This window comes from Plecotus auritus, assembly GCF_963455305.1.
Source record: "Plecotus auritus genome assembly, chromosome: 1".
Classification (NCBI taxonomy): Eukaryota; Metazoa; Chordata; class Mammalia; order Chiroptera; family Vespertilionidae; genus Plecotus; species Plecotus auritus.
In genome coordinates this window covers 75,133,460-75,145,613 of record NC_137770.1, presented here as the reverse complement: position 1 = coordinate 75,145,613, position 12,154 = coordinate 75,133,460, and the positions used below count along the sequence as shown (strand labels likewise).

Genomic DNA, 12,154 nt, shown 5'->3' with positions numbered 1-12,154 from the left:
TTTAAATATTTTTAAAATAATCTTATGTATATTTTTATATTTTTAAAATATAAAATATGCCTGAGAACCATTATACAAATTGTAAATGAGAGAAAGATTCAAAGATGATAAAATAAGAGTCTATGCCCTAAAGCAGGGGTCCTCAAACTATGGCCCGCAGGCCACATGCGGCCCGCCAAGGACATTTATCCGGCCCGCCGGGTGCCGCTGCCTGTCCTGCTTAGCAGCCGACTCGTCCCGGGCCTGCAGTGCGCATAGGAATTTGTTCATAGTTTGTTTTTTTTAAACTATAGTCCGGCCCTCCAGCGGTCTGAGGGACAGTGAACTGGCCCCCTGTTTAAAAAGTTTGAGGACCCCTACCCTAAAGAGAACAACTGCTCTCCCATTGAGGTCAAGATACACCCTGAGCTTCTGCACTGGGTATTTTACTCCAAGTCTTAAAGAATCTAGTATAAAATTCTTAAATTTCCTAGCTGACTAAATATTTAGACAAGAAGGAAGAATCAGGGTTCTATAGTAAATAGACACTTAAATGATTATTGGGACCTTGAATTTAGATTTTGACTCACTTCTACCTACCTTTGTGACTTGGTAACTTCATTGAATTTCAAATGTGCTGAGCTTCAGATGTATGAATTTAGTTTACAAACATTTAAGCCTAATATGTCTAAGTTAGGTGCTGGGTTTTGGTATATTTCAGTCCAGCCTTTATGCACCCACACCTCTACTGAGCAGTACTCGTTGAGTTAAAGATTGGTAAGAATTTGGCCTAAATAAGAATTAGAGCCTCAGAATAACTGAATAATAAAAAGTTTAGATAGAATGGTCACCTGTAAAGCTAAAGACTTTCAAAGCTTCTATATAAAAAACTAGAGGCCCGGTGCACAAAATTCGTGCACAGGAGGAGGGTCCCCTCAGCATAGCCTGCACCCTCTCCAATCTGGGACCCCTCAGGGAATGTCTGACTGCTGCTTTAGGCCCAATCCTGGGGATCGGGCCTAAACCGGCAGTCGGACATCCCTCTCAGAATCCTGGACCACTGGCTTCTAATCGCTCACCTGCCTGGTTTCCCCCAACTTCCCCTCCCCCCCGACAGCCCAACTGCCCTCCCTGCCAGCCTGGTCGCCCCCAACTGTGACCACTAACTTCCCCCTCCCCCGCCAGCCTGGTTGCCTCTTACTGCCCCCTTGCCAGCCTGGTTGCCCCTTACTGCCCCCCTGCCAGTCTGGTCACCCCCAACTGTCCCCCCCTGCCAGCCAGGTCGCTCCTAACGGCCCCCTGCCAGACTGGTCGTCCCACTCAGCCTGCTTGTTCAGTCGTTTGGTCGTTCCTCACTAACCCCCTGCCTGCCTGGTCGCCCCATGCAATCTGCTGTTCAGTCGTTTGGTTGTCCTTCACTAATCCCTCTGCCAGCGTGGTCGCCCCATGCAGCCTGCTTGTTCAGTTGTTTGGTCGTCCCTCCCTAACACCCCTGCCGGCCTGGTCGCCCCACACAGCCTGCTTGTTCAGTCTTTTGGTCATCCCTCATTAACCTGCCTGGTCGTAGGTAGCCATCTTGTGAGAGCGTGACAGTCAATTTGCATATTACCTCTTTATTATATAGGGTTATTTTGACCCCAATAATAGAGGATTATCGTTGACCATGTACATTTTATTTTTCCCTATCTGGCTTTGAATTATCAGGATGACAACTACATCAATTTAAAATTCTTGGCAGGAGGCAGCCAATCAATGATTGTCATTATTGGTGTTTCTATCTCTTCCTTCCTCTCTGAAATCAATCTATCTATCTCTCTCTATATATATATAAATAAACATATTACCCTGTGAACTAAAAGGTACAAGTATTGACACTGTTTGATTCCATGTATATGAAATCCCATAATAGGCAAAACTAATGTATACCTTAGAAATCAGAACCATTATTATCTATTTGTTGGGAAGGAGGCTTAAAGGACTTTTCTGAAGTCATAAAATCTTTTATAGCATGATTACCGGTGTTGGTTATGAAGACATGTATATTTGTCAGAATTTATTGAATTATATATTTGGGATCGGTATATGTTATTGTTTGTAAAGTATATTTCAATAAAATACGTAAAGTGAAAAAGGGAAAGTGGAATATTTCAGACAGGCGCTATGACAAGAGAAGTGACAACTGGCAATTTAGGACTTAGAACATAGTTGCTGAGTAGCACAGAGCTGTTAACATAGAACTTCAATTGATATTCAATAACCAAAATAAGTTTAAGTTTATGTTCAGTATATTTTTCTAAGTTAGCAAGGTATACTATTTTTAGAAAGGATTTCGTCAATAATTATCATATTAAAAGCATTAGAACTAAAATGCTTAGATGTCAGTTACTTAGAACATTAGTAGATGAAACAACACTTAGGTTTTATATAAAGAGTATTTGCGGTTAATATTGGGAAATGATTCTGAATGGATCTAGAATGTAGTCTCTTAAGAATAGTCTTCCAAAGAGAAGGCATGAAATTCAGTTTTCAATTACTTGATAAGTTACTGAAGCAGAACATTTGTCTTTATATGATTCGTGTGATTTAGATTCCAAGCTGTGAGAAGATATAAAAAACATGGTGTCTGAGTTTCAGAATTTTATTTATAATAAATTCCAGAAATGTTAGAAAGTTATAGGTGTCACTATGAAATATGTTAAAATATAGCAGTAATTTGTCCTTGTCGTGCTGCAGCAGGTGAAATATATAGACAAGTTTGATGAGGGCCTGTGTAATTTGATAGTGTTTGTCTCTGGGGTTTTTCTTAACTTGTTCCATGACAATCAAATGTGCTTGACCTATTCAAATGATTAATTGAAATAGGAGTTCTGTAGTCTTTTATTGTGAGGTTGATCTTTAAAATAAAGGTTAACCTTTTAAGTTAGTTTGTGGTTTTTGACATCTTTCAAGTAGATTACTTTCTGTAGACTATCATGAAAGTAGTAAGCACTTTAACTGATGTGGTCTTTGATTTCTCAAACAAGACTGGAAGCTTGACTGGTTTTTGTTTACAGAAAAACTAACTTATAATATTTGCCTTTGTTTTAGTAATAGTTATGCACGCGTGCGAGCTGTGGTGATGACCCGGGATGACTCCAGCGGCGGATGGCTGCCCCTCGGAGGTAGTGGACTGAGCTGCGTCACTGTCTGCAGAGCCTCCCACCAGGAAGAGGATGGCTGCGCTGACTTTCTTATTCGTGGAGAGCGGCTCAGGGACAAAATGGTAACTGATAATGCATTTATTATAATTTTAAGCTTACATAGGATGAATTACTAATTTAAAATAATGATTAGTGTGCCATAATTTATGAGAATTATTTTTGCCCAGGATCAATGGTTATGTTTCTGGAACTCTTTTAATATTGAGCACGATGAACTATTCCTGTTTTTTTTGCAACTGGAAATAACATTAATGCACACATGTTAGAGGAGAGCTGCTTTTGTGGTTAGGTTTAATGGAAGTGTTCCTGGATAGTCCCCCTAGTTATTAAACCAGGTACACCCTGCCTCTCCTCCCCACTGTCTCCTAGACTGGAGGCTGGCAAGCTGTGTAGTCCACAGGCCACATCCAGGCCTGCCCCCTGTTTTCGTATGGCCCATGAGTTGGTTTTAGCATTTTTAAATAATTGAAAATAATCAAAGAAGAGTAATCATTTCATGGCACATGAAAATATATTTGTGGACTGGTTTGTGAGCTCATTTAGCATCTACGATGTTTTTTCTATTGAAAATGTATTTTAAATTCTAAATTTTTCATACATGAACATTTAAAAAAGTTACTTTTAATTTGTTGATTTAAAAGAGAGGGAGTAAAGGAGAGAGAGAGAGAAACAGCAATTTGTTGTTTCACTTATTTATGCAGTCATTGGTTGATTCTCGTATGTACCCTGACCGGGGATCAAACCTACAACCTTTGCATATCAGGGGGATGCTCTTACCAACTGTGATACCCAGTCAGTGCCTGAGCATTTTAAATAAGTTTATTTTTAATTTTGGTTATTGATTTTTGAATAATTTTACTATTGAATTATTTCAGTAATTTAACTTGTCTTGTTAAACTAACTTTCTTGTGCCCTGGTTTCTGCCTTAGTGAAAGGGAGAGTTATCCTAAGTCATCTTAAGTCTCCCAGCTCCAGTGTTTTGTGAGCTTATGATTCACTCCTAACAATGTATCTCAGTGAACCAGAATGTCGTTTTAGGATTGTAGGAAACCCCAATATCTAAAGGTGATTCTGGTTTTCCATAAGATGGTGGCTGGCACATACTATTGCTAATCAATATATTTAAAAGCCTAAGCAATCATTAAGACCGGTCATTATGATGATGCACTGACCACCAGGGAGCAGACGCTCAATGCAGGAGCTGCCCCCTGGTGGTCAGTGCGCTCCCACAGCCAACCTCCTGTGGCCGGCCAACCTCCCGCAGTCCCTCCCCCCAAGCTGGCCAGGCCTGGGGGCCCCGATCACCAGCCAGACCAAGGGACCCCACCTGTGCACAAATTCATGCACCAGGCCTCTATTTTAAAATAAGGCTTTGTAGACTTCTACGAAAGAGCTTATGGTGACTTGTCCTGGACTGTAGTGCTACTCATCTGAGCTAATGGTACTGGGAAATGTTGTTGTTGGAGAAGTTGTTGATTTTAGAAACTGAGTATAAAATCATAATGATCTAAAAATATTGGCTGTATTAATGGACAGATTATTTTAGGGTAATTTAATAAATTACATAATCTGCATAACTAGGAGTGAGGCTGATCAGAATCATCTCAGACGGATGGATTAGGTGTTGGTCATTGTGGGTTTGACATAAAGCTAGGGCGAATAAACCTGGGATTCAGAAAGAACACAAACTTAACCCCTATGGCAGGACTTAAAAGGAGCTCTTAGGTGTAGAATTATTACAGACTACCAAGAAAATACATTCTTCTGATAGATGCACTGACTAGGAATCAGAACACTTGTTGTTTCACCTGACCATTTCTCCTTATGGAAGCTAGTTATCTGTGTAACAGAGATAATCAATATATCTCAGTGTAGACATAAAGGAAAAGTTATTCACTTGGAGGGTTGCCATATTTCTTGCAGAGATTAGCTATATAGTAAAGCATTTTAGGTTATGGGGACTTGTATGATTAAACGCAGAGGCAATAATGCATGGTTATAAATTTAAAACGGCAGTATCTTGTGGAATTTCAAGACAAATAGAACAGTGACATTGAAATAAGCAGATTAATTACCCCCCTCTGCTGGGTAAGATACTTTCAACCAAGATACTTCTGAAGCAATACATAATTGAAGTATATATTCTTTTTTTATTATCCCTGCATTTTGGAATTCTTAATGTCCATTTCTGTAGATGTTTTTATTGATTGGTTTTATTTTAATTCTGTTTGCTGAGTTCTAGTTTTTTTATTTATCTAATAAAGAAGTACTCTGTGACTGTTGAATCTATAAATTTACAAAGTTCTTTCCAAGTTGATAGTTAACTTTAAAATCCTCATTTGCTAAAAAAAACGGTTTTGTACCCATTTGTCTGTTGGTCACATCTTAGAATCCTTTACCTTAGATAAATTCTAGAAATGAAGTGAAATACCTGACCCTGATATCCCAAGAAAAACTTGTGGTTTTAAGAAAGAATAGATAATTAGTAAAAAGGTGTACCATGGCCATTTGTATAGCTAACAAAGAAATATTGACAATATTTTAAAGAGTGTTCATAAATCAGAATGCTGGTAATAGTAGGGAAAAGGAAAGATGGCTTTTGTAGAAGAGTTTTTGCAGCTTTTGATTTGCAATCACTTGTATTAAAATATGTCTTTTACACTTCCAAAAGGTTTATATTTCACCCTTTTTTATTTTTTAATAAGAAACGAGCATAAATAAAGAATAAGCTGACTGGGATTTTTTTCAGGAAGTCAGCTTGTGTGTTTTGGGGGTAGGGCTCATTCATTTATTGATTTGTTCAATCTGAGTACTCAGAAATTATTCCCTGTGATGCTTACTTATAACTTCCTTGTTTTTATGATGTTCATAAAGGTAGAGTTTATTTTACTAGTACAGGTTACCCTTTTGCTGCTCTAAATGAGAGCTTCCCAAGTTATGTGCCATGAATAAAAGTGGCTGGAGCCTCTTGGTTTGTTGCCTCTTAACTGGTAGCAACTCCTCTTTCCTGGATGCCTTACAAATGTTATATTTTTAAGTATGCCAGAGGAAAAAGTTAGAAAGCACTGAGAAAAACCAGGGTTTGGTGTTGTATTCTAAGGTAATCAGAATACTGCCTTTCTCCCAGTTGGATATGGAATGGTCTTTAACAAGGATAGATTATCAGAACCGCTTTTCTTGATCTGTATAATAAGTTGTAGCCTCCATTGCCTTCTACATCTTTATAGCCTTGATTTCCTCCTTTAATTCTTGAGTATAAATTAGTGTTATTCTTGATCACATATTTCTTAAATGCTAGCTAAAATTTAACTGTTACTTTGTATAGATAACCTTCACATTCTCCATAATAGAAAATTTCTCTTTTGCATTCATTTTTTTATTAGATACTAGAGGCCCAGTGCACGAAATTTGTGCATGGGAACGGGGGGTGTCCCTTTAGCCCAGCCTGCACCCTCTCCAATCCTGGACCCCTCGGGGGATATCCGATTACCGGTTTAGGCTCGATCCCAGGGATCAGACCTAAATCGGCAATCGGACATCCCTCACACAGTCCGGGACCACTGGCTCCTAACTGCTCACCTGCCTGCCTGCCTGATCGCCCCTGACTACCTCCCTCCCTCCCCCCCCCCCCCCGCCAACCTGATCACCCCTAACTACCTCTGCCTGCTGGCCTGATTACCCCTAACTGCCCCCCCGCCAGCCTGGTTGCCCCAAACTGCCCCCCCCACCATTCTGGTTGCCCCCAACTGCCCCCTCTGTCCTGGTCACCCCCAACTGCCCCCCCGCCAGCCTGGCCGTCCCTCACTGCCCCCCTCTGCCAGCCTGGTCACCCCACACAGCCTGCTGTTCAGTCATTTGGTCATCCCTCACTAACCCTCCTGCCGGCCTTGTTGCCCCACGCAGCCTGCTGTTCAGTCGTTTGGTCGTCCCTCACTAACCCCCCTGCCAGCCTGGTCGCCCCATGCAGCCTGCTGTTCAGTTGTTACTGTGAGGGTGTCCTGACCAATTTACATATTACCCTTTTATTAGTTTAGATATTAGATAAGCCCTTCTGTTAGTATGACACTTTATTTTATTGGAAAACATTTTATCATATGTATTGATTTTATTTTTTTTATCATTTTTAGCCAAGTTGTATGTGATATGTAAATTTAAAACACTGTATTATAGTACACCCTTACAGTCTTTATAAGTAGCTGAATAAACAGTCCATAATGACATTAAAATTTTGCTAAAATATTTACTACTAAAAGTTGTAAATTACCATGGGGATCTACTCTTATGTTTATGTAGTAGGCAATAAAATACTGTAAATTTACAAATGTAATTAAAATTATGCTTTTAAAAGCATATTATGTGCTAAGAGATGACAAAATATGGAATAGGCTACACAGAAAGATACAATAGGACTCTTACAGCATATGTATTACTTAAGATAGTCTATAGAAATAAGAAAAAGGCACTGTGTTATGTCAGCAAAGTTATACGATAGTTGTTACTATAAACATGGTGACAAAGTTAATAATGGTAAAGGTAAACATAATAAAGGTAAAAATGAAGTGAAGAAAGGAAAAATAAGAAACAATTCAGATTAGGAGTTGCCACAGAGATTAAGGATATGTTTTTCAGATTAATAAATATAATTAGGTTGTGGATAAAAAGTGGCCTAGAAAAATAAAAATGGCTGTAAGATAATAGTTTTATTGTTTAAAGTGACACATTGTAAAAATGACTTTTCTTTTCAGTTATTAGAGCCTAAAACAAAATTAGAGGATTTGTTTTCTAAGGAGAAAACATAAGAGTAGCTTTATTAACAATGAGACTCACCCCCTTTTCATCATGGGACATTTTAAAAGACCAGGGACACATCTTTCTGCCTTGGATTGAACTTTATAAAAGTACAGAACAATAATTTCCTACTTGGCTTTTCCCATTGTGCCTTTGTGAATTATTGCATTGTGAAACCTGAATCTTCCACTAAAAACCAATTGCATTAACTAGTTTTCTCTTTAAGATTCAGCAGCTCTATCTCTTCAAAGATACTGGTTCTCCTTTGACTATAATATCACAACTAGGAGGGGAAAGTGGGAGTATAGATGGTGTTAGCATAATTTTGATTAGCTTTATTCACCAAAGTATTACTCTATCAACTATACATACATATGTAAGTCCCTTTATTGACAGTGTACCATTCAGATCACCATCCATTAGCTTTCATTTTCATCTACTGACCTTACAATTCCTTCCCATAGCCAACTCTTCCACATCTGAACCTCATCATTATTCTTGGCTACTTTGCTTTGCACAGTCTTGACCTTTTGGTCTTCATTTCAGCAGGCTGCTTTCCTGGATCTGGTTGTTAGCCAGAACTGTTCCATTTGAGGAATTTTACAATTTCCTCTCATTTCTTTTTTATTCCCCTTCTCTTGCTCTACAATTTCATGCTTTGTGCCTTCAATTTTCCCCAGTTTCACTAGATTCCTCTGGCTTGAGTATCTTTTTTATTATTTTCTTTTTAAATCCAATCTAAATTTTTTGTCAGTCATTTAAACTACTTCAGTAGATAATTACCTTCTGCGTTTTTACTTTATTTTATGCTAATGGAACGTCACTGAATTCTACATTATTAAAAGAGAATATTCCCTTTTTAAAGGTGAGTCAAATATATATTGAGAAGCTACTGTGTGCTAGACACTGTTCTAAGCACTGGGAATATCCAAATGAACAATGACAGAAATTCTAGTTTTTAAGATAAATATACATTTTGGTGAGGGACAAAGAAGTGTTACAATAAGTAAATAACATTAATATGCTAAAGAGTCCTAACTAATAAAGGGAAAAACAAATTGGGAAAGAAGTATAGGGAGTTTATTTGTGGGGAGGAACTTTTTTTTTTTAAATCCTTACCCAAGGGTATGTTTTTGTTGATTTTCGTTTTGTTTTGTTTTAGAGAGACAGGAAGGGAGAGAGAAACATTGATATGAGAGAGAAATATTGATTGGTTGCCTCCCGCAAACAACCCACTGGGGATCAAACCTGCAACCTACCTATGTGCAGTCACCAGGAATAAAACCCACAGCCTTTTGGTGTACAGGACGATACTCCAAACAGCTGAACCACTGGCCAGGGCTGTGTGGAGGAACTTTTATAATCTGGCCTTTACTTCCTTTATCTTGAATCTGTCTGCCCTTTCCCAAAGGCAGTCACTTCCATGATGTTGCCTTACTTAGTTATCTTTACCAAAAGCAAGTGTTGAATTTACGGAAATGCCTTCCCCTCTTTTACATTAACTAAATAACAATAGATAGCATATTAAGAGTTTATGTGGAGTAGAGAATGTAGACAGATTGCTAGTCCTGAGGAAACAATAATATAATGACAGGAACAATTTCCTTTTTATTGTCACAGATAAATCATAAGCAGAAAACTAGGAAAATTTAATTAGAGAAAGCACCTTGGGCAAATCAGTTTTGCTATTAAGGATTGGAATTGGAAGAAATGCTAATAATAATGATAACAACAACAAATTCATCTAGTCTAAAATTAGCTGCTCATTTTAGGGTCAATCCATTAAAAAGATGATAAATTGTACTATTAATGACTTCTTCGTATAACCATAAATTTTGTGACTTTCTCTTGGCAGTTGTTTTTCAACAGTTAACTCTTAATATTGCCAATATTCCCTGAAGAGAAAAAACCTGCCTGTTAGCATATATATTATCTTTCTTTTAGAGCCATGTGATAGCTGTTTCCTGGAAATTAAGATTTAGCATATTTCCCATATTACCTGCCTTGTAATTTCCTTTTTTTAGAAAACTTCAGATTAAATCTTAACTTCCTTCAGTACTCTCTTTACTGAATATACTAAACTTCCTCTTTATTATTTAGCTAGAGGCCCAGTGCACGAAATTCGTGCACGGGTGTGTGTGTCCCTCAGCCCAGCCTACACCCTCTCCAATCTGGGACCCCTCAAGGGATGTCCGACTGCCCGTTTAGGCCCGATCCTACCTGGATCGGGCCTAAACGGGCAGTTGGACATCCCTCTCACATTCCAGGACTGCTGGCTCCCAACAGCTTGCCTTCCTGATTGCCCCTAACTGCTTCTGCCTGCCAGCCTGATTGATGCCTAACTGCTCCCCTGCCAGCTTGATTGCCCCTAACTGCCCTCCCCTGCAGGCCTGGGTCCCCCCCAACTTCCCTCTGCCAACTTGGTCACCTCTAACTGCCCTCCCTTGCAGGCTTGATCACTCCCAACTGCCCTCCCTTGCCGGCCTGGCCCCTCCCAACTGCCCTCCCCTGCTGGCCTGATCACCCACAACTGCCCTCCCTTGCAGACCTGGTCCCTCCCAACTGCCCTCCCCTACTGGCCATCTTGTCGTGTCCAGCTTGTGTCCACATGGGGGCAGCCATCTTGTGTGTTGGAATGATGGTCAATTTGCATATTACACTTTTATTAGATAGGATTAGAGGCCCAGTGCATGAAATTTGTGCACGGGTAGGGTCCCTAGGCCTGGCCAGTGACCAGTGCCGATCAGATTTCTCGCCTCCCAGCAACCGCACGGTTCCCCCCGCCGCCTCCTTCCCTTGCTCCCTCAGTGCCGCCGCTCCCCCACTCCTCGCCCTCCGCCACTGCTGCTGGTCGCCTGCCCTCTGGTGGTCAGCACATGTCATAGCGAGCGATTGAACTCCTGGTTGAACTCCCGAGGGGACGCTTTGCATATTAGCCTTTTATATATATACATTGGCTTACTTTAAAGTCATTCCATTCTCTAGTTATTGATTTATACTGGTTGATCTGGTCTATTGGGCTCAGCAGGATTATTTTGGCTTCATCTTTCTCCTTTATACCTGATTGTGATACATTTCACATTCCTTCCATTACATTCCAACTGGTATTAAATTGTTATAATTGTTAATAGCTTCCCTAATAGCTAAATTAACATTCAAACTTTATCTCACTATTAGCTTTCTAAATATTTTGTCACTACCTTTGCTCTATTAGAATCTAAATTATCATGTGAATGTAGCATGCTTTTTAATTGATTGGTTGACTGCTATTCTTTTAATTAATCAACAGCTGTTTGAGTGTCTTCTATATGCTAGACTTTTCTTGTATTAGTTTTCTCATGACACCACAAGACAAAACCATAGACTGGCTGGCTAAAACAGTGAAAGTTTCTTTTCTCACAGTTCTGGAGGCTGAGAAGTCCAAGATATGGGTACTCATTGACTCAGATTCTGGTGAGAGCTCTCTTTCTAGATTTCAGAAGGATGTAATTCAATCCATACCGCTTCTTATTTAATTCCACTTCTTTATCTATTGATTTTATGTCAATATTATACTTTTAAAATTAGTTTTATATATTTGCTAATACTAATTTCCCCCTCATTAGTCTCCCCCCCCCCCTTTTAGGTATATTTTTGCTCATTTTCCCATAACTAAGCAATCTTTTAAAAATATAGGTACATTCATTTAACTTTTTCTCTACATATATAAAAATTTTTGTGGCTATTATATATGATTTGGGGGGTGGGTCATTTTTGGTTTCTTTTTAAAGCTCATTTCATGCAACTCATCTTTTTATATAGTGCTAGGCAGAACTTCCAGAATAATATTAGATAATGTTGGTGATACGGTTGGCTTTTTTATTAATTTAATGGAATGTTAGATATTGTTTTGAGGTGTCATTTATCACAGTAAGGAGGATTCCTTGTTATCTCGTATGTTTCCCTCATCAGAATTTGATAATAATTTTTCTGAAATCTCCATAGACTTTTTTAATTGATCTTTTTATTGAGATAAGTATAGATCATTAATTGCTCTTGTAAAGAATAATATAGAGATCTTGTTTTCCTTTTACCCAGTTTTCCCAGTGGTAACATTTTGCAAAACTAGTGTATCACAACCACACACTCAGATTTTTCCAGTTTTGTACTCATTTGGGTGTGCATTTAGGTCCATATAGTTTTATCAC

At 39.0% G+C, this 12,154-nt stretch overlaps 1 protein-coding gene across 1 annotated transcript in view; it reads left to right on the top strand.

The window, feature by feature from the left end:
• SPRED1 (sprouty related EVH1 domain containing 1) overlaps positions 1-12,154 on the top strand; it is a 129,812-nt gene that overhangs the window by 60,178 nt on the left and 57,480 nt on the right. The window contains exon 2 of the mRNA XM_080683764.1: positions 3,067-3,241. Coding sequence (XP_080539890.1) covers positions 3,067-3,241 — 175 coding nt within the window. The remainder of the gene's footprint in view (positions 1-3,066; positions 3,242-12,154) is intronic.